This window comes from Morone saxatilis, unplaced genomic scaffold, assembly GCF_004916995.1.
Source record: "Morone saxatilis isolate NCDOM2014 unplaced genomic scaffold, NCSU_SB_2.0 Contig24, whole genome shotgun sequence".
NCBI lineage: Eukaryota > Metazoa > Chordata > Actinopteri > Moronidae > Morone > Morone saxatilis.
This window is the reverse complement of record NW_023339807.1, coordinates 20,397,380-20,420,955: the sequence shown is the minus strand read 5'-3', so window position 1 is coordinate 20,420,955 and position 23,576 is coordinate 20,397,380. Positions and strand designations below refer to the sequence as shown.

The following is a 23,576-nucleotide window of genomic DNA, read 5'->3' as shown; positions in this document are numbered from 1 at the left end:
ATGACAGTTGCCTGAAGCGGTCAAGACAATAAGTTTAAAACTTCAGGCAAAGAAGGAATATGATTTTCATTTGTTGTTGTTATGCTTTTGTGGCAGTAAGGGCGTTTAAGCAAGGCACTTACAAAATGAACAAAGTAAACCCACAACTGCTTGTGTGAATTATAAACAGTTTAATTTAGGACATTTGTGGCTCATTGCATTGCTTAGAAACATTTTTGTGAAGTTTCAAGAGATGCTTTATTCAGTTAAAAGTCAGAACTGGGTCAGAACTTTGCTAGACAGGATTTGCTGGTGGGCAAAAGTGTAGAGCAGGAGGTCTTTGGACCCCCTGTGGTGTTTTTTAATGTGAGTGAAAAAACCACATCAGCAGCATCAAAGCCTGGAGTGATGGATTTCTGCCAGTTTATCACCCACTTTTTAAACTACCAGGCATTTTTTTGCCAGCACACTTAGTATGTCTCAAACTGGTAGACCAACTCGACTTTCACTTTAACATTAGACCAACCTAAAACCCGACATTCCTGTAATAATAAGAAATGAATTGTCTTCTACAGTGCCAGCTGTTGTCTGTTTATTTCCAGGCAGACTGAGGAAGAAAAGGCCAAACCCAAAACATGACCATATGTTTAAACCTTGTCCTATGAACCTAAAACAGGATGTCACAGCAGGCCCTCCGGTCAGAGTAACTGACATAGACACAGGCGCACAGGAGGGCTATTGTTTTGTTCTGCTTTGGGAAAGATGGACTGAGGAAAAGGGAAGTGTTGTAAGGGATACAGAAATGTGATGTGTGTAGTTACATTGTTTGCGTTATTGTTAACGCTATATAAAGAAAAAAACCCAGCTAGCAAAATTTTGTTCAGTGTCTGCATAACAGATCCCAATGAATGTGTCAGATTTGTGTATCCTTAAATGCCCTAACACCATTTTGGTCTTCTTTAAAGGGTAAGAAATAGGAATCACATATTTTTTCTTTTGTGAATTTGAAGTCTTTCTTCAAGCTGAACAACTGATGAAGTCATCTTCAGACAAACCCTGGAGCCGCTCCATGGATGGTGAATAATGGAACAAGTTGTAGTCGGAGAGCAGACATGGTGCTTTTATTGGGATATGAAGACATTCATGTAATTCACATCTGTCAGAGAAGAAATAAATACAGCTCATTTGGATATTTTAAAATCTAGTTTGACAAATGGGAAAAATGATACCACTTTATTGTCTGCACAGTAAATATATAGCCTGAGCCTAGTTAGCAATTAGCCTTAGCTTAAAGAGGGTAAGCAGGTAAAAAAATGCTCCTACAAACACTATAAGGTACAAAAACCAGAGTACCAATGTCAGTTAGCCGTGCCGTCCTGCTTCTTGGCGAGGACTAGTAACCTCTTGGGGTTTGCACTGGTTGCCTGGCAACAAATGCCAAATTGTAATTTTTACACTTTGTTTTTTGGACGGATTAAACAGACGAGATACGACATGTTAATTATTTTTAATATATAGTTATATATTTTGTTACCAAGCAAGCTCTTTTCCCCTGTTTCAAGTCTTTGTGCTATGCTAAGCTAACCCGCTGCTGGCTGCATCTATACATATTTTCTGTACATGTTATAGCATGTTTGTTTAATCTGTACACAAACAGAAATCTAAATACATAAGAAATTTTATGGGGAAAACATGCTGTTAACTATAGGTTAGCTATTTCCCCTGCTTATAGTCTTTATGCTAAGCTAAGCTAATTGCTAGCTCCATACTTGATGGAAAGACCACCAACTTACCAACAATGGAACAACTCCAAAAAGTGTCACCTGATATTTTCACCTCAAGATTTCAAGCTCTGACCTCCAGCCATGTCAGCATAAAATAAGAATAGTTTTACAGTTTTTTTCCCTTAAGGTTTGAGGACATTGTGTGCTGGTGCATGTGGAAACAAAAGCTGACTCAGGTCTAAAAAGGAGAGAAAAGACAAAGTGCCAGGAGGAGTCTGCAGACAGGGTGGAGGGTCTGCGCTCGGACGGCGTAGACATAGCATCAGGGCCACACAGAGGCCTCCTTGTCTACAAACACAACCTGTTGCAACTCACTCAAGAGCATACTATGCAGGGAATGCTAAAAGGATTAGCACGTAGCCACTTGAGATAATGTGAAAAAGGAGACGTGATGTGGTGGAGGGAGGCAACAAAGAGTCAAGGACGAGACAGCGTCACAACACTGAATCAGTCGAGCATTACCCTCTAAGAAGATTAGAGAACAACTAAGTCACAGCTTTTTCTGGATGTCTTTATATTCACTGCTCTTTGTTTCTAATTTAATTAAATATTTAACTTACACTTACTGGATTTTCATTGAGTAGTGAAAATGTAAGTATTACTTATTCAGAAAACCTATGTGTGCTAGAATTGGTACATTGTTAATTTTTCATCATATCCCCCAAAACACAACAAAGACAATAAATAAAAGACCTTCACACAAATATTTCTTTCTTTGTGTTTATTTGCTGTGTACATCATACACAAACGTCTTTGGAATAAAAACCAAATCTCTCATATATATCAAATAAAAAAGAGATTCAGAATTTTATGGAGCCACTTTGTAAACATGCAACCAAATGGTTTTTTAACAGGGAGATATAAAACCAAAAAACGTCCAGTTGAAGGAGTTTCAGGAGTGTGCCATGCTGATGATAAATACAGAAGAAGAAGAAAAAAAACCATATCAAAGCTGCAAGTAATTGTGTTAATTTATCACATGTACAAATATAACCTTGGGTTCAGTAATGCCTATCAGTCTAACCTCCACATACCTTGGCAGACCCCCAGTTCATATATCAGTGGCATCCTCCAGGCCAACCAATAGAAATGACCTTTCATGGAGATAAAGTGAGAATCACTAAAGGATGGATGAAGTGAGGTAGGATCTCTGGTTATCAGAGAAAGGAGGGCAGCTTCAGCCTCCCCTTCTTGTTTTGATGGTAAACGGGCTGACTGAGCCAGCTGGGAAGGTTAAATGTCTGTAAACTGCCAGATGGTACAAGTGACATCCTAAAACATTTCACAGCAAGGGTTTGACAACTTGAGCTCCTTTACTTTTGGAGGTGAATATATTACTTTATGAAAAAAATTGTCTTCATTTTTCTAACTTCTTTTGTGAGATAAAAATTCTCATTGTGTTATATATTTGGTTGCAAAAGTCCAGTTTTGCTCTCACAGGAATCTTTCCCTGTTAATAATCTCTGCAGTTCTTTAGCTTACACAGTTGTGAGCACACTCATAAAGCATTAGCTGTGGTGATCAATGACCAATGTGTCACACGTGATTATTAGACAGTGTATACTGTGTGAGAATTTACCCTCTTTATGGTTAAGAAAATAAGATGAAAATTACTGGCCAGGCATGGCTCTTACACAATGCAGGTGCTCCTTTGAATCCAGCTCAGTGTTTAACGATATACGAGATGAATCTCTGTAAAGAGTCAACTATATCTCTATCTTTCATTTCCTCTCTCTCTGTCCAGTTCAGTGCATTAACAACCCCACAGGGGTGCCTCGCATGTTTGTTCCAACGCCTGCGTTTAAGGAGTAAAAAAAAGCAACACACAAACTAAACTGGGACAGATCCAAATGAGGTACTCATGGTTCACTTCACACTCACACAACAGTTTTCCAGTTTAGAAAAAACATAGCTTAGTGGTTTTCCATTTTAATTTAGTCATTAAGGGAGAGTGTTTGTGTCAAGGACACTAAACTGTGTCCGCTGTGTCATGACTAACATACACTTATGTGCCTTGTGAGGGGTCACAGGGGCTGATTTCAGATCAGTTCTGAATCTAGTTCGGTCAATAACTGAAAAGAAGCTACAAATGGAGGACAGTCCACTCTAAACACAGCCACACACACACACACAGATACCAAAACATTTTGCTGGGAGAAATTGTTTCATTCACCAGTATACCCACACAATGCTTCCATAGGATCTATAAATACAATATATCAATTTGACAAGACCAGTAGCAGTTGTTGTCCTCTCATTTGAAGAAACAGTCTCTTTGGAGTCGGGAGAGCAAGGAAGTAAAGGTTATTGTGTGCCATGGACTGCTAACTCTACCTGCAGACATTAGCGGCTGAAACAGACCATAAGTCAACTGTCAATGTCACTCATTAGACTCTTGGCACTCCATGGCACATGGTTCCTTGTCCCGATATTAAACAGTAGACTCTTTGGGTCCCTCTCGAGCAGCATTCTTACATCCGTAAAGCCACTTGATGACACGAGCGTTTCTCTCAATGATTGACACACCAGTAGGAAGTTGCTCAGCCAGCTCTTCCTGAAACAGCCCATCTCCTGAGTGCCGGGAAAACTCGCTGGGCTCTGAGCCACCGCAGCCGTCCCCTCCTACACTGCGGAGGGCCAGTGACAGTGTGTCTATGGAGCTGGCACCGGAGAGGAAATTCTGTCGACCGAGTCGCTCTATCATGTCCATGTCCAGCCCGCAGTAGTCAAAGAAATGCTCCTGCTCTGATAACGCCACTGAGCAGCGCAGACGCAAGTCTGACTTGGAGCGCCACAACTCCCCAAACCGCCTTCTGGGCGCTGGTTGGGGTGACGCCCGCTTCCATGGATCATTCTCATCATCATGGTTGCTTGAGTGGTTGCCATTAGTGATACCATTGTTAACTCCATCACTGGTACCATTTGTAAATCCATTCTTACTCCGTTCAAGTGTACAGCCAAATCCAGGACTGGACATAGACCCTGGACTGCGTTCTTGGTCAGTTTTACTTGACCTCCTGCTCCCTAGTCCACCATCCATCGTGTCTTTGTCATTGGTCCAAGACATGCGGGAGTCTCCATCCCGTGATGGCGCTTTCTCTTCACTGATCACCATCTTCTGTATTCTGCCTTCACCTCCGCTACTCTTCTCTCTCATAGAGCCCTGGAAGAGACGACGGACGAAACTGTAGCCCTTGACCTCCATGTTATTGTTCTCTCCAACTGCTGCACCACTTGGGCTCTTGCATTCTTTCTTCTGCCTATAAATGACGAGGGAGTCTGGCCTCAGCAAGCGTTTACCTGTACTTCTCCTGAGTACTGGGGCACTGTGTGGCGCTACCAAGCTTTGATTTCCAGGAGTCCTGGGGTTGGGAGGCATTACATTGTTCACATTGCTCCTGTTATGTGCCTCAACGTCAACAGAAGTCCGTCTGTTCTCCTTCCTGGAGTCATCATTTTCATTTTCATCTCTTGAGGTGAAGGAGCCAGACAGTGTAGAGAAGGCAGTGTTGGATGAACGACGTGGGGGAAGACGAGGCGTCAGGCTACCAGGAACGGAAATAGCTCGCCGGGGCTGTGGTGGTGGGGTAGCACAGGGCACCAGTACAGGCTCCTGTTTGGTGTTGATCACCTGCTGGCTCTTAACATATTTGGCTTTGTCTGCCTCGAGCCTCTCCACAGCGCTGACAGAGCGGCCGTGGCCTCCACCATCTATCTGTCTGCGCAGGTAGTCTGGACCCTTGTTGAGGAGCCTCAGAGGAGAAGGGGATCCAATTGGCGTTAGGGGCTTCATGTTGATTCACTGAGCTGGGAAAGACATCAAAACTGCAGCCCCCAAATGACTGACAGCTTGACAACAGTGAGCAGTTGTTGGCCCTTTGAAGATTTCAGCCCTAGTGAGAGTGAAAAGTTGCTATGTGTAGAAAACGGTGGTAGCTCTCATTCCTGTTCACACAGCTCTTGAATCTTCCTTGAGGGGTAATAGATAGGTAGCAATTCGGGAGACCACACAGTCGAAGTTTGTTGTAAGGTTGTCTATAGATAGCTTACAGTCTCTTTGTTGGGCAATGTTAAAGCCTAGACAAATTGATATCTCTATCCAGTATTTATACAGGCATTTGGATAGGCAGGCAGGGCACAGGGAAGTCCTTTTTTTGTCAGCCAAGAGCACTCCCAAATGAGACGCTCCCTGCCCACAGTGCAGCAGAAATAGCTGGCAGGGTGCGCTTTGAAAGGGTTATTTTTTTCCTCCCCCACTTTTTCTTCTCTCTTTCTGTCTCCCAACAACACCCTTCACTGTTGATCTTTTCAGTGACGGCCGCCTGGAGAAATTAGATATAATGGCCTCAAATATTTGCTTTGTGCAGGTTGTCTGAGGGACGCTGGGTCAAGACTTTTGTTGTTTGGCGCCCGTCGCGGTTGAGGTGACCTGAGGGTGGCCGGCACCAAGGCACTTGATTCGTTGATGGACAGATGGGGCAGATGCAGATTTTGTCCTTGTCCTCACCTCACCTGCGTAGACCCCTGGGAGACACAGAGAGAGAAGGAGTGGTTTTAGTTGGAAGTGTTATTCTCCAGAGCAAGCAACAGAGACCAGATGGCAAGAAGGACGGTGGTCCCTAAAGCTCAGTTCAGTTTGTGCTTATTTAGAGCTGGAGGGAGTTACATGTCTGGAGCAGGCAGCGAAGCAGAGATGACACGTGTAAGCGTTTAATGACCCTCTATCTTACACATTAAATACAATAATCATGCTACTTTTAGACAAACAGCTGGCACTCCAATCTAAGTCAAAAGTAAAAAAGTGTAAGGGTTCAACTACAGATTACGTTGGCTGCTGAAACAGTACAAAGTAGGGATGATTGATGGAAATATTATCAAAATCACAATATGTCTAAGTGCAATATCCGAATCACAGAAGCTGCGATTTAGGTAAAATGTGTGACAAACAGCATGATACTGAAGTACTGTAGTGCTGCAGAGATGCCCTGTCCTATAAATCTTGTTCTCCATATTTAAGAAAACATGTTTGTTTGGTACAGAACCCGACAAATGTCACATCAACATTTTTTTTAATAGTTTTTTCAGTTAAAATGAAAATTGTGATGCAAAAATTATCATTCCCACTAATCGTGAATCATATTGCAATATATTTTAAAATGATCCCAATCTATTTTTTTTTTAAACCACATTACAAAGCGGAATAAGAACAAACCACATCGGTCACTGAATGTGGTATAAGCACTTTCATAAATGTGAACACAGATCATATGAATTAAAAAAGCACATATTTGTGTTTCTACACAAGCATTTCTTTATTTCTAGTCAGTAATTTATGTTTATTTTTAAAATGATAAATGTCTGTTGTCCAGACACTACTGCAGCATCCTGTAAGTGTTGGATGAATGATGAATAGATGAAACAATGTCTGTTGTCCAGGCTCATGATGGTGTGTCTGCCTGTAACAGTTTTCTGCACAGGAAGCTGTTGTCAATGTTTCCCATGTTTCATATTTGCTTAAAGATGAAAGGCTTCAAAAAAGTATGCAACATCCTGTATGACTGATCATTGAGAAAACCTGGCAAGCAAAGGGAAAGCTCAGGGATTTTATTGTAGTTTTAAAAGGACATTTTTAAAATCAATGTTGTATATTCGACTTATTTTTTTCTCCTATAACATATTATCGCTACAAGCAGTAGCAACTGTCTTGGCACCAACTCCTCTGTCTGTCACAGCCATTGCATTAACACACGAGGATAAGTAACTCAAGGGGTGGAAATCTGTCAGAAAAATTTCGTTTTTTGACAGATCAGTGTAGCTGACCGCTTTAAAGTTTTAAACATCTCTACAGAAAACTAGACAGAGTTTGGTGCAATTTAAACATCCTGCTTAAATCAATCAATACACTTCTGAAGTTATAACCCCTTTGTAGTCCCAGTTAAACAGCTTGTTCTACAAATTAACAAGCCACTAAAAAAGTTAAATTACACTTTAAAACCAAACCAAATAAAGCTTGACTCTGTGAAATGGTGCCAGATTTTGTATTTATGATGTGTTCTGTGAAGAGACACGTTTCATATCTGTCAAGTTTTCATGCTATATGAGGATTTGGAAGGGGGAAGTGAGGGGGGGAGGAGGCTGCACGTGTCTATAATGGGATAGGCTCTACCCGAGGAGTATTTATAGAATGAAAACATCCCAGCGCAGTTATCGTGTGTCTATGTGAGTGTGCATGTATGTGTGTATGGGCATGCGGTCATGGGTTTATTTGCTCTAGTTTCGCGCCTGAGCTTATAAACAGGCGTGTGTGTCAGCACGAGGCAATAAGAGGTTTCCCTGTAAATGAAGGAGGCTGGCCTGCAGAATGTAAAGCCTTTCTCTTATTCTGCACCTTTTTCACATCCACAAAAAGAAGCAGTGAGTTTGCCATGTGCAAACTGCGAAGACAAAGAACACTTCTTTTAAACTTGAACCTGTTATAAATACCCAGAGTCACAGGTGAAGCCTGTTTTTCATTCACATCCCTTCAAAATGAGTCCATCTGGAGAGATAAATGCGTCTTGTGCTGTGCGAGACGGCAGGAGGGTGTTATATTGTTGTGCTTATTGTTCCCTCAGGTCTGCCTCAAGTGTTATCAAATGCTATTTTAACTTTTCTTTCACATGAGGTAAAACAATGAACAACCTCCTTTGGCAGGAAAAAGGATCCATGTCTCATGATTTGAGACAAACCCACACAAACACCAGTGATAGCGGTGAACACAGCAGACACTTAACCCCAGGTTTTCCGTCTTACATTTATAAAGCATTTTTGATTGTAAATAATAGTGTGGCAGAATGACAAGCAATGAAGGAAACCAAATCATTTAGTCTCGCACTCATTTTCTATGAATATTCTGCCATTTGGGGAAGATAATTTCAATTAGTTCCAATGCAGATTCTCATATTTATGGAGTTTTCTACAGATAGGTGTAAGAATAAGAAGAATAACTGGTTTGTTTAACAAAAATAACTTTAGGACTCAATAATAAATGTAATTACTGGCTAAAATGGAGAGAAGATGGGTTATTAATTTTTAATTGTTTGCTGTGCTGTGTGCTATTAAAAAGCTTAAGATAAAGTTATAAACCAAAGTAACCAAACTCAAACTAATCCGTAAAACACCAAATCACCAGCAGTGGGTTTATGAACATGAATATATTTATCAAATTATGAAGTTTTACATAAGAAGAGTTGAATATACCAGCACATTTGTTTTATTTGGCTTACAAAATAAGCCCATTAGCTACGATTAAAGAAACACTAATTACAAAACCATACAATCCCTAAAATGCTCTCCATGGCCCACTGTTCAGTATGACTATTAGTATCACTCTCTGGTCTGCTGCTACTAAATACTAAATTACTGCTGACACATTGCAGAGAAGCTCTAGCCTGTAAAGGAGCATAACACTATAAATTCACTGAGAAAGAGGGGCGACAGCCAGCTAGTTGTTTTTTCCAGATGTCGGGCTGTCAGAGTTCGGGAAAGTCAGTCATTGTTTACGTAGAGTTCCGGGAAAAATGTCTCGCAACAGGTGTGGAAGAAAGGGTTTGGATTGGGCATGAAACAAGAAAAAAGGGGTAGAAAATGAGGAGGAAGAGGAAATAGGGGTTAGGGTGTGTGGCTGCGGTATTTATTAGACACATTTCTTCCGGAAGGAACTGTTCCCCGCCTGTGATCAAAATGGTAATGCTATTGAAGCATTAAAGGGGATTATCGCCACAGGAGCCTAAACAAAGTCATTATTCCTGATGTTGGCTTTCCATTGAGGGGGATGGGGGTAAAGTACGCAAAATAAGAAGAAGACTACAGAACACTTGAGCACTTGAAATCCACAAGAATATGGGCAATATCCCTATTTGGACTACTTAGAATGTATTTCTTTAGTTCTACTCTTCATGGTAGCGTGCATTCATTGAAGCGGACATTCCGAGCTTGAAGGAAAACAGCCACTTTCAGAGGTTATCTCTTGCTCTAAGTGCTATCTCGGACAGCATATGACTAAATCTGAGTCACAATGCTAACCCATGGTTGTTTGGGACAATAGCAGGAAATGGTGCTTGATATAGAATATAAGTTATTCTACATACATTCATAAAATGCTAATAAAAAGCTAGTGGAAGATATTTACATGATGAAAGGGTTACACACACACACACACACAAACACGCATACAAATTGAACCAGTGACTCAACTGGGATCTGCTGGAGAACAATGAGGTCCATTGACCATAATGAGCCAAATTAGTACCCAGCACCTTCTCCTATCATCTCAAGGTTTGTGAAAAGCGTGAGATGAATCTTTCTCATGTTACTCGACCTCCTCTGTCTCTAACTGTAGGTTGTCATTAACCTCTAAACCCCTCCCTTCTTTGTTATCTCTATAGTGAGCACCCCCCACCCTCTGCTTCCTAATGCTACCTAACCTTGTGTCGTTGATTCCCCTGCACTCTCCTGCCCTCCCTCCCACCCTTCATCTCTCTACATCTCCTTACATCTCCTGTATACGCCACAGGGCCTCCGTACCCTGTCATTTCCCTCCCTACTCTCTCCTTCCTGTATACACCCTGTGTAACTACCCTCTCTCTGTCTCTGAATATCTCTCCTGCTCTATTTACTGCATACTCTCTGTATCTGCGTGAGGATTGTGTTCATATATCGATGCTGGTATTTAAGAAGTAACCTATATTTTCATATGGAACAGTGGGTCAAGATGCCCCTAAGGGTTGCAAGATAAATGTGAGGGGTCATGGTATGATTAATAAAATAGGACAGAAGAAAAAAACAAACATTTTTGTCCCTCAAATGTAATTTCTTTCTAACTTTTCTGAAATTTTTATGAATTTAAAAGCTTATTTCTTGAGAAACACTGGAGAGTTTTACCTCGTCTGAACTCCAAAACTAATAAAATGAAACAATCTGAAAAGGGAAAATCTCACTTTTGTTAAAGCGGTCACAGTTAAGTGGTCATGTGGAGGCATTGGTTGGTTTTAAATGGTCACAAATCAATAAGTGTTTAGAATCATATTGATCTTTCAAAAGAAACATCTTTCCAGTTAGTTACTAGTTAGCTAGTTACAAAACAAAAGTGCAAGTTCCCTCTGTAGCTGTGTGCTCTTTTAAAAAGCCAGACTGAAAAAAAAAAGGGACGGCCGTCATAGAGAGGGGAGAGACACACACAAAGGTTCAAATAGGGATAACAATCTCTCCTCATTAGAATACATGTTGTTGTTCTGTTGAACACACGGCTAGTGATGGAAGTAGAGAGCTAGACAGAGAAGTGCGTTGGTTACTGCCTCACCTCTGCACACCTGCAAACTTATCCAATTGTCTCAAAAGTTACATATTGTGATGTCAGGAAGATGTTGTCGGGTGAGGTTTCAATGATTCGACAAGCACTTCATTTGAAGCATGTTGGTCCTTTAATAACTTAATATGTATTACACAGCTCTATGTTAGTCTTTTGGCAGGAGGTGTGCAGCTTGGTCAGCTTTTGTCCAACTATAGTTACCATTAATATATGTAGCCTACATGGATGATCATGCAAACATCTCATTCTAAAGTGATCTTTGGAAGGTGCAGTGCTAAATATATCCCCAAAATCCAACCATTAATCTCCAGGATTACCCATCCGGCACAACATGCAAGTGACCCCTTTCTTACGCCTGCCATCTCCCTGTTCTTTAATAAAACTCCTCTGTCTATCTGTCTGTCTGCCTTCTCCCTTCCTTTCCTGCCTCCCCCGTGTCCTCTCTGTGAAGCGGATGGCCCGGCCTGCAGGGGAGGCTTAACCAGGCGCCCCCATGCAGCTAAAGAGGAACCAGATGTTTTGTGTCATGCTACATCAAGACGCTCGGACAGCCCTGACAGAGACCTGTCACGAGAAGGGACTGTGTACTTGAATTTTCCTTTTAATCAACAAGATTGTTTAGGCTACTTGCATTTGACCCACTGGGAACACAAAGCAGGTCATGTTTAAGTTTTGTTATCTCTTATACTGTCATGTACACAGTGAAAATACACAGTTCTGCTTATTTTTCTGATGTGAAAGTGATGCCCTAGATAGAGGATAAACACCGAAAAACCCAGGAAGCGTTTGTTTGCTTCAGAAGAGCCCACATAAGAATAACTTCATCTGGGCTCGCTGGGCGTATCCAAAGAAAAAAAATAGCTGGCCTGGGATCAGAAGGTTAAAGGAAGTTCCACTGTGAATTATGTATTCAGTGAGGTAAACACAAGATAAGAGGTTAATAAATTCATAAGGACCACCTTTGAAGCTCTTGGGAAATGAATTCAGCACGCTTACCTGTCAAATTAATCTTCGGCCAGATGAGAGGCATCTGCTGCTGACATGGAACCAACTGGCCATCTCTAACGTCTTTCCCTTTCTTTCTCTGTTGTCTTGCATTTCTCGCCTTTCTTTATGCTAGCATCTGGCCCCGCTCTTGAGGATGACACAGACTAACGATCATCACTAATGGACTGAAATGTCCTAAATGTTCAAACGTTAACCAGGGCTCATTCAAAGATACCTTTATGTCATGACGAAGCATCTGTGCACATCGATTCTCTACAGTGTGAATATAAAACGCCTGCGTGGCCACTAATGAGCTACGATTAATGACTTTGTCCGGTTCGGTCATTAACCAGCGCTACAGACACAGACCTCAAGACGTCTGTTATGGGGCAGGGCAAAGAAAAGGAGGTGCAGTCGTCTATTATCTAAACAAAGACACACACCGGCCTTTCTTTGCATTATTAATGGACCACAACAATGGTCCTCCTCCAGGTCTACAGACGTCTTGACCTGGTTGCTCTGCTTCATTTGTTAGGGAGGGAAAGGAACAAATAACAACATGGTGACAATAAAATGTAAGAGATTGAGCTACTGGACATATAGGCTACTGTCCCCTCAAAGACAAAGCGTGGTAGCCAACTGTAAATCCAACATTGTGAGGCCTTGAGCGTCATTTGCCGCTTGATCTACGACTAGAGGCTACCATGGGGCTTTCTCCTCATTCATGTGGAGCAGCAGTAAGCCACCTGGGACAACTTAAGGGACCCCCCGACCTGAATAGACCTCCTCCCAAATCGTAAAAAAAGACAAGATGGGCTCTTAACTCACTACTGCAGCTCTTTTGTCATTTAAAGCAAATCATCGCAGAGACAGCTGAGCTCTGGAGCCACAAACCAAAGGAGTCAGGGCTGTGCAGACTTTAAGATGACGGTGATAAGATATGTGCTACTCAGGAACATGCTGGGTGCAAATACACATCAGTATTTGCTAAAGTCAACAAAGGGCAGAAAGCACATTCTACTCACAGTAATCAAAAACCTAAAAAATAACAGCTAATTAGCATATTAGCCAACTTGCTACTTAGTAATTCAAGCCAACTGGCTTATAATGAGCTAATTAGTGTATTAGCCTTGTAGCTGATTTGTAAAATTCAGTTTTCATCTTTAAAAATCAAATATTTTTGGCTGTTGAAACTAAGCTTTTAAAACGAAAGGCAGAAAGCATGTCCTACTCCCACAATCACCAAAAACCCTTTAAAGAAGCTAATGAGCCACTTGATCAGCTAATAAGCTAATTAGCGTTTAGGCTAATTTGTAAAATTTGATAAAATTCTGCTTCATATCATTAAAAATTAAAATGTTTAGTGATTGAAACAAAGAGAGTGTTATTTTTTAATGTTTTTTATATTATAGACTAAAACAAATATCAGCTTAATCGATAGTAAAAGTAATTGTTGGCTATCATCCACTAAGTTGAGGTAATAATTAAAACAATTATCAACATGAGCTTTCTGTGACTGCTTTAAGACGCGATATAGTCAACCTGCCAACTGCCATTATGCTGTAAGTCAGGCCTTTATCAACACTGTAACACCCATGCAGTGCTAACACAGATAACATCCGCTGAGATAAAATGTTCACATTCATTCTTGCTTTTATCAACAGACTGGGCAAGTTCCTTTTTCTTCTCACCTAAGGGCCCAGGAGGAGTGCTGTTACTGTTGATAATTAAACAGCTCTGACCTATAAAGTTTTATGAGTCACTATTTACTTTTTCAGCTTACTCAAGATTTGCCAATGAAAGTCACAACTCGAACTGCCCCTCGTGTGACTTGTAGAATGTATCTTTAGATAATGAGCAGAATGAGATGACTCAAGGGTTGAAATCAGTGACCTTAAAGTCACTCAGCTGATCTCTACACCAGGTGCACCTTGCACAGGAAACCTAATAATGCACACTGTGACATAGAGACACCTGAATCTGCCTCCCAGTCCAGGAATGTTAAACCTGGCTGCGATACCTCACTGTCGATGAGTGAACTACTGACGGCTGAACTCGTGCACTTACGAGGAGATGACGTACCTGAATGCTTATATAGTAAAAACTACACAGAAGATGTATTATCAGAGCCAAACACTATGACAATGCAACCAATGATCCAGAGAATATGCCAAAAAGGTTTCTGCCACTCAGGTGTCCATACTACATGCACATTAGTGTCTCTTCACTACCTGACTCACTGGCTGATGACCCACACATACATTTTCCTTTGTCCTCTATTGGTAACCGTTGACGTCTACTTCGGCTCATTTTTCACGGTTTCTAACATTTTATAGATAAAACTGTTAATCAGTTCATCAAGAAAATAATAAGTAATTTTTACATATTTTTTGTTTTGTTTTATAGCTATTTCTATTAAAATGTATGTATATGTCAAAATCCTTCTTGAACCGCAGCATCTGGCATGATCTGCAGTTCCAACTGTGGCCACAAGGCCAAAAACAACCTATAGCATATATATATATATATATATACTCCTTGAGCTTGATAGAAGACAACACAAGTAAAACAGTTTGACTTTTGTCAGTTGATGAATATATTGAAAAAAAAAAAAGTACACTAACATTACTTTGGTTGAGAGCAGCCCGAGTGTGCAGTGTCTCATGAATGTTCGCGTGGGAGAAGACAATAAGAGAGTAACAGAGGGTGTGTGCAGGAGAAAGTGGAGCTTGTATACTAAGCGCCCAGATCTGGGCTACATCAAGTAGACGCCCAGCTCTGGACGCCATTGTTTTGTAAATTATGACCACCGCTGCTGCTCTCTACACATGCCAGCCTGGCTTATGTGACCAGCAGTCCAAATCGCAGTGACCTACTGTGTGTGTGTGTGTGTGCAGCACAGCACTGGATTGGGAATGCACTTTGCAACTCCGGGTAACACAGATCTCCCCCAAAAAAAGCCTGTCCTGAGGCTGTTTATACAGTACAGTGCATCGGCAGATTTGTGGGCACATCCTTCAATCTCCCAGAGTCTTAAATTATGAAGGCCTGTTCCCACACTGTGAACCCTCATTAAGCTCTCAGCTGGTGAGAATGCTCTGAAAGACAGCACTGTCTGGCGAGCTGCCAGATGTTTTATTTCACCAAGTCGGCACATTTTTCACTCTGCCAGGCATATGTCTGCTTCAACACAGTGATAAAAGACACTTCAGTGGATGGTGGCTGTTAGTGTTGCAAAGTGAAACTAAAATGTCAAAACATGGTTGGTGGTGTTAAATCATTCACCTGTGTACCTGCATTTGAGCTGACTGAAACATCTTAAAAACCACAGATATGAATAGAATAAGTACATATGTACATAATCCCCTACCTCTAGGTTTTTTAAGATTGAGAATGATACATTAAATAAATGTAAAGGTGTGACACTGGAGGGGAAATGTGGGTGATTCTTGGAAAGTAGGGGTCACGTGTGAGCAGGACTCAACAGAGAACTCCCAGAAAGACCAAAAAGAAAGAAAATTAGTGCAACATCTGTGTAACCCCACCCTTTTTTCACACAGACACACCAGGTTGCCGAAAGGACATTCTCACAACATTTGCAGAATTATTCCAAACACATGTTGCTGATGTTAGCAGTAAAAGGTTAACACTAACTTGTGAGGACTTGTGATGGGGCTGTTTGGGGTTGGTTGAGGCTTAAAGCTGCTCCAGCTGTGCTGTGTCCCCAAACACTGGGTCATCTGTGACTGTAGTGCCAAACGCTATCCAACCCGTCCCCTACTGTGTTACTACATACTCTCCACCACTTTAAATGTGACAGCATTGATCTGCACAGCCGAACACTGTTTGACCAGGTTCATATATAGTACAATTCCTGATGAAATACAACAGTTTATTATAATGGCACCTTTTTTATTGGATTAGTAAATGAAGAATGCTTCATTGCATTCATTGAAAGTAGGATTCTTTTTTTTCCTACTTGGTATTAAAGTAAAGTATTAAAGCCCCTAACAACCTTTAGTATTTCTCTATAACAGCATATATTAACGACAAAGTTCAAGCTTGGGGGGAAAAAACCCTCAGTTATTATTTATGAAGAGTTTGACTGTTTATAATCTCTAGTAAATCTGCTTCATCAGGACAATGTAGGTGAGGATTGATCTAATTTGATTGACAATGCTGAAAACATAAGCAAACAACCCCACGACTGTCATCACACTTTGATTTTAAATGTTGCTAAAGAGAACATGATGTAAAATAACCTTAAAACGTAAAATTTATGTTCAGGAAGGATCCCATCGTTCACAGTATGAAGCAGATTTGTAAGTGTAGGTTTTCAGGGCCTTAAATCCATCATGAATCTTTTGCAACCTTCCCAAAACAAAACCTCAAGGAGCATAACTTCTGCAAAATCCTTCTGACTGCAAGAATCACACTCTCAACTGAGCTTGTCTGTTTTTCCTCGCTGCCATCTACGCTTAGCTGTTAACCTCCACTGAACCTGCCAGCTGTCCTTTCTCATTACAGATCGACTGTCCTGCTTCCCCCCAAACAACCCCCGAGTGCCACAGGGAAGAGACCCCTCGGTTCGTCCCTCATCTCCTCCTCCTGTCCTCTCCTCCCTCACTCCTGTCAGAATCAGAAAACATCTGGAGGAGCCGGAAGAGTTTGCGGGAGCTGCATCGATGGTCCCCCTCCTGTGTCGAAAGGGAATGTCCAGGCCTGTGTCATCTTCCTCACGGTTGAGTGGACGCAGCGCGGCACGGTTGAGTGTGATGGGATGTGGCAGAGCTACAGAGGCGCCCGGTCGCACTGTGAACAATTACGGGGATGTGAGAGCAACGGAGAGAAGGGCTGCTCTCACAGCTGTCACCCACACACAGGGGACAATCAGGAGATGGAGATCTGTCAGATCATGTTTCGCGATTTCGTTGCCCACAATGAATTATGGATTGAGCTATGAGCCCTTGGAGATGGAAGTGATGTTAGAGCACAAACTGACTTCAAACAGAGTCCTCAGAGACTGGCAAGACTGATAATAATAATGATCACATCAGTTGCGGTTCCAAAGTTAGATACAAACAAATTTTGATTTCTGCTTGCAAGCTAAAATGGATTCAAAGACATTTCATGAGAGTGCAGCATCATAAATCTTCAACAGATAAGCCAACAACTAAAGGTTTTGCTCCAAAAAGCTACGTACGTGGGCTCATCCATTTTGAAAAATATGTCTTTGCTCATGAAATTATGACTTCAATGAATATGATTCCACAGTCTGGTGTTTACAAAACAGAGGAAATACTAGCTTGGTACATAGATGGTAGGTTTTACTTCTTGTTTCAGCCAGCAAATCCTGTGCAAGAGTGGGTATTACTTTATCACAGGGTGCCTGTCTGAAAACGTTGTTTTGCTGCTGGATGTAAGATAGATAGATAGATAGATACTTTATTCATCCCCAAGGGGAAATTCACAGTAACTGAGAAGCTGTGACCTTTTTTTGACAAGTTCTTCCTCTTTTTCAGGCTGTTCCTCCTGAAACCGTTCGGTGAGAACATTCCCAGAGATCGTCGGCACAATGGCCCAAACAAGGAGAAATGGGGCACTAAAGCTAAATTATTAGCTTGACGGTTTGTGTGTGAGTGTTTGAAGTCTCACACCGATGTGAACGTCAACTGTCTAAAACCAGCTGCTGTTCGGCTACACACAAACACACACACACACAGTGCTTTAACACAGTGCCAGGGGGAAGATGATGTCATTAGCAGGGTACATTTTCCCCTCTAATTAGAAACTTGAGCTTCCCGCCATAACTTGAGGGTCTTTACATGCAATCATGCAACAAAACGGCGATTGAACAGAACAAATGTTTGACATCCTTCTTAAAGTATGATGTTTTCAAGCCTGTGCTCTGCAGGAAAGCAAAACCATGCCTCGAATGTGGCTGTGGTACGGCTGAACTTTAGGTGATAAGAAACACATGAGTGGCCCATTGTGAACTAAAACCATGAAATATCCTGCGGCTTCCGCTCGTTCTCCGCAGTCAGCTCTGATGTGGCTCAAACCAATCAGATTATACACTTGTAGAGCTTCAAAAAATAGTGTCAAAAACAAAAAAAGGGAGAAAATTGGAAAATAAAAGACTACCAAAAATCATGGCGTACTCTTATATCCCTTAATGTCGATGATGCAGAGGTCAGTGATATGTCGGCTGCTTAGCTTCTGTTTCGATGGCTACAATGTGATGACTGCATGAATATTTACGAGTTAGTTTAGTGTCTCAAAAGTCAACATGATACTGCAGGCTTTCTAAAGTGTTGCACCACCAACAAGATCATCATCATCACTGCTGGTGCTATGAGCCAAGCGTGGAAGGCAAAGACCCAAATTACATTTCATTTAGTCATGTTAATGATGTCAGGCCTCCTGTCAACACCCCAGACGGAGACTGCAGATTTGCGCTCGCTGCCCCTGGGCTCTGCTCTGCAACGGGAGGAAGTATTCTCGTCTGCCCCGCTGGGATCGGCATCAAACACAGATGCAGCCGTATTACAGCTGGAAAATTAGCGCACTGCCACATCAATCGGGGGGGAAGAGGGACTGTTTACGACTGCTCCACACTGTAATTTTGCATGTAGGTATTCAGTCCGAGAGATGTTTGTATCCTGCGTTTAAATGTGTGCAATATGAAGGATTGATGTTGGCTGGAGGTGTTTATGATCTATGACTCACTGTAGCTTTCAGACGGGGATGCAAGCCAGATCCGATTTGTGGGCTTAAACGTTCGAGAAAAACAAAAGTTGAAACGAGGAAAGGTGGGAGGAGCCTGAATGTACCTCCTCATAATGCAACATACGTCATGTCAAGTGCCTTGAGGGTGATTACACATAAACTATGACGAAAGCCTGGACGAGAACTCCTTAAAGTGCTACGAAAATGGAAATTTGAGTCACTGAATGCACTTTGTGTTGAGATTATTTTGTCAGATAGTTTGTCTTTCTTTTGCCACTTTAGTGTCTCATGCAGGGAGCTGAAAGATCACCCCTCCCTCTGGAAAGTAACAGTTAGGTTTAATCGCTGCCACTTTATGATCTGCATCGAGAAAGCATGAATTAAACCTCCTGCTGCTGCACACGGGGCAAACCGACACATGCTCACCTATGAATCTCAGGGTGACTGTGTTTAAAGGACATGTGTGGTCTGTTTAGTCTGACTCCTAAATTGTTTACGCTCCTGACCCCACACTGATCAAACCAAACTCGGGCTGCATGAGCCTTAAATATCAGTAGGGAGTTAGGGGAGGGGGGTGGGAGGTGGGTCAAGGTGGAGCTGAACCCGAGGGCATGTGATTGTCTCCTTAGAGAAGACAGTCTTTTCAGTTTTAGAGTGGGTGTGTTGCATAATGACCACCCCTCACTTTTGTTCCTTTGTAGGTTCTCAGGTAACTCCGTCTTAGGCTTTGTAATAAGTACATGTTGGTTTTTATTAGCATACACTGAAACGAAACATGTATTTGTCATAAATGAACTGATTGGTAGGAAAATGCTTAACTTAGTTTAACATCACAAAACTTTTCAGCCTTGATTAGACGCTTTAGAAAGCCAGAGCCTCATTTGTGCCTGGTCCCCTGATTTCATCCAGATGTGAATTATTTAGTGTAGCGTTAAGATGGGATAAACCTGCTGCCCCGGGTCAAGTGTATCTGCTTTAATCAGAGCACAGTGGCCAGTCATCTCCCTCTTTCTCACCCTCTCCATATCATGCAGCTAACACTGACTGGAGCCACATGATAGGTTTACATGGAAAATGATGAATTGCTACATTTGCCAACTGCTCAAAACAACTGTGTTGATTCAATCCATACACCTCGTCTGTTGTTTATGGATTATCCACCTACAAAAAGCCTGACATCCATCACAGACCAAGGTGCCTAGGAGAATTTGCCTTATAGGGCATCAGCCATAAACACACCATAAAGTTCTCAGGCATGACTCTCCAGAAGACAAACTCCAGTTACCCTGTAGTAAATTTAAAAAGAACAGCCATGCGTACTATTCTTTCTGGTAGAGATGTATCCAATTTAGGATTTAACTCGTATTTATAATAGTAATATGTTTTTATACCAAGTGTGTTAAAGTCAATAGTGAGTGCCACAGATACGTGGTGTTTTTTAGTTATTCGGCTATTGGTTATGTGTCAATCAGAACAAATACCATTTCAGATTCAGTTAACGATCGATGCATGTCAACCTTTGACTCATGTAAATCCTGTAAAATAGTGCAGCCACGTACTGAAAACAGAACCGAGCAAAAGTGGAAAATAATCACGCAAGTTCACTGACGGAATGATTCATACCCGGATCCACCGTGATCGGCACCGTTAAATTCCACAAAATAAATCAGCCTCGACTCACACATCTACTAAAGAACGGAAGCTTTAAGAAATGACAGCTGCTTGCTCACCTTGTCCGCTCAGTTTATCCACTCTTGTTGTCTTTGAAATACTGTTAAGGTGCGGAGATCCTCTCTGTGACAGACGGTCTGACTCGTGGCGCTGCGCTGTGCGCTCTGCGCGGACTGCTGGCACACTGACGGACCGCTGCATGGCAGCAGCGCGATAAAGAGAGACCCCAGCAGCGGAAGGGGGGTGGGCAGGTATGAGGCTGTGTAAACTGACTCCTGCGTAGCCTGCAGGGAGCTGAGTGGAGTGTCGGAGGGTGGGATTAGGGGGGGAGAGAAGACTACAGTGTCAAATATAACATCGCAAAGTCAAACATTATTGTAGGATCAGAAGTTGTAGAGGTTTCATCAGATCAAGTGACATATATCTTTAAATGTGTGATTGAGTTAAGCCTACATATGTCTAATACTTCAAATGGCCTAATAGTTGATAGATATGTTACTGAAGCATTGTATGTCATATATAATTCATTAACAGGAATAACTTTGGGATTTCCAGGTTTTATCCTTTTATGCTATTTAATTCATTAGGAAGACCCCTTCAATTGTACCACTTATTAAAACCTGAAGTAAAATCTGTTTATGAACAACTTATTAAAGTGCCCCTTCACTCTAAAGTCTGTTTTTCTTCTTGTTCCTGCAGTTGGATGTTTGAGCGTCACTGCACAGAATGATGTATGTGCAGAGTTTGACACTAGAAAGATGTTTTCACAATAATTGGCTGAAAGTAGAAAGTTTCTCTGTGCTCAATGAAAATCTGATTTTAAGGGGTGGGGCCTATAAGTTTGATTTGTGACATCACAAATAGCCAAACCTGGTCCAGTATACAATTTATACAAATGTGATGTAGAAATCTGAAGCCACCAGTGCACATATACTGAGAATGGAATCTGCAGTAAAGTGTCCAGTTGGAAAAGTTTAGAAATGAACAAAATTTGCATAAGATTCCGGTATTTTTAATGAGGTAGAAGGAGGAGATGCATTTTTAATGATTTTAATGTGGAAATTATGCTTCATTTTTTACCTATTATTGTACCAAGCTGACTATTATTATACGTTTTAATACATGTCTGGAGGGTATCTTTAACTTATAAACTCTGGATAAAGTATGGCCTACAAAAAAGTTTACTTGCACAGAAAACAAGAACAGGACAGAGAGTCTACAGCCATGCTCATAGTTTTGTAAGCCTGTACATTCAGCAGGTATCATGTCTACTGCGTTCATTGCTTATTGGCACCAAACACAAAGTACAGCTGGTACAGGCAGCTCATAAAGCAAAGACAAATAGGGATGGTGGGGAATCATCTCATTTTTGTGACTACTTCACTCATATTGTTAATTTTATTTTATTTTATAATTAACGCTACTACTAAAACTAGTGTTGTTCATGGTGATTGGCTGTAAGCTACAACTTGTTAATTAACATGAATCCAGGGTTTCACTGATTGATTGATTGAGTTATTGATTGTTCTTTAATCAGTATTGTTTTCCTGTTATTGATTAATCTTAACAGTGCACTTCACACGTTATCTTAGCGGACTTTTAGCTTTAATACCCTCACAATTACCACTTATCACACATGATCTGAACAGCTTTAGATGTTATACCCTTTGATGTTGTTAAAGTCACATGTGAGTTAGATTAGAAAACACCAGAAAATGTTCCTTGTACTTCCAAACATTGTCTATTCACATGATTTATTTAACGGATTTTTGTGATGCTTTTACTTCTTTTCCTCTACTTATTAGCTGTGGGCAATTTTTAATTAAGTAACGCAATAACCCCACAGTGTTTTCCTCAAAACATGAGTGAAAGCACAGAATGAACATCAACTTCGGCAGCTATGTGTTGCTCGTTCTCTGGGATCATCCTCTCTCCTTCTGTGTTTTCTCTGCTCACCCTCCTCCCTTCATCCCCTTTGTCATAAAACACAGCTCAGCACGACTGGCTCAGAGAGGTCGGAGAGGGGTAGGGAGGGGGGAGAGAGTGAGAGATAAAGGAGTGATCCACACATTTCACACACACCTGTTTCTCATTCCCAAGCTCATCACTCTTGACAGGGCAGACAGGCGAGTGAGGAAGCACAGCACACGTAGAGCCACTGGAAATATTTTACCAAGAATATAAACACGCTCCGAAACACAGCCATGCAAAGGCTCACATGATCCATACATAGCTCATACATCACACACACACACACACACACACACACACTCCTTTCTCCTTTTTTATTCTGTGGTGCCCCTGAGGAACATTTCACACTTAACATAAACTGTTCCTGTGAAGCGGCTCTGTATCTCACAGGAAAAGTGTTAAAATTATGTTTCAAGTTAGGAAAGTGTGTAAATGTGAAGCTTAAAAATAGCAAGCATGCTCAGCAAAGCCTTGAAAGAATACAGGTTTTAAAAAAGAGATCAATACACTCCTGTATTTTAGAGGAATGGCATTTCTCAAAATAGAAGTTCCTGTTTCTGCAGGACTGAGCGGTCATGCTGCATTTGGGGCACCTCCAGACTGGAGCCATGGCTATCCTCTGCCACATCTGGGTGCAGTAACGCAATCTGCCGAGCCCGTTCCCTGACCTCTGCCCTCACAGCAACGGCTCAAGGAAGCCATGCTTCCTGCTGAGCACTGTGTGCGAGGTGGCGAGCGACCTCAACCTTGTTTGACGCCATATTTGCCCCCAGGAGGACGCTTCCTGTGCAGAGAGTTGACTCTTTGCCGTTATGTGCCTGTGGATGGCCGATGTAGCAGGTGGCTAATTCCTAGCACGATTCCTGGTGCCAGTCAGCTTTTTAAGACCATGTTAACTCAGGCGATAATCCTGTAAAAGCTGTGGAAGATCACGTACTGAGAGGGCGAGGGAGACAACAGGGTCTGAAAGGGTCTGTAATATGAGGGATCAGACTGGTAGTTGTTGAGAGAATGCCAGCATGATCTAGAGCAAGGTCATTTCAATCTGTTTCCATTTTAAATTAAAGTATAATGGCAGGAAAAGCACCCACAGTTTTTCCTAACAT

At 41.7% G+C, this 23,576-nt stretch overlaps 1 protein-coding gene across 1 annotated transcript; it reads right to left on the bottom strand.

Moving 5' to 3' along the window:
- Window positions 1-2,492: 2,492 nt before the first annotated feature.
- Window positions 2,493-20,685, bottom strand: si:ch211-107n13.1 (uncharacterized protein LOC798535 homolog). Its single transcript, XM_035671639.1, has 2 exons — window positions 20,559-20,685; window positions 2,493-6,287 (listed from the first exon to the last, which is right to left on the bottom strand). Exon 2 carries the CDS (start codon window positions 5,554-5,556, stop codon window positions 4,195-4,197), a length of 1,362 nt encoding a protein of 453 aa, XP_035527532.1. The 5' UTR covers window positions 5,557-6,287; window positions 20,559-20,685; the 3' UTR covers window positions 2,493-4,194.
- Between the last annotated feature and the right edge of the window lie 2,891 nt (window positions 20,686-23,576).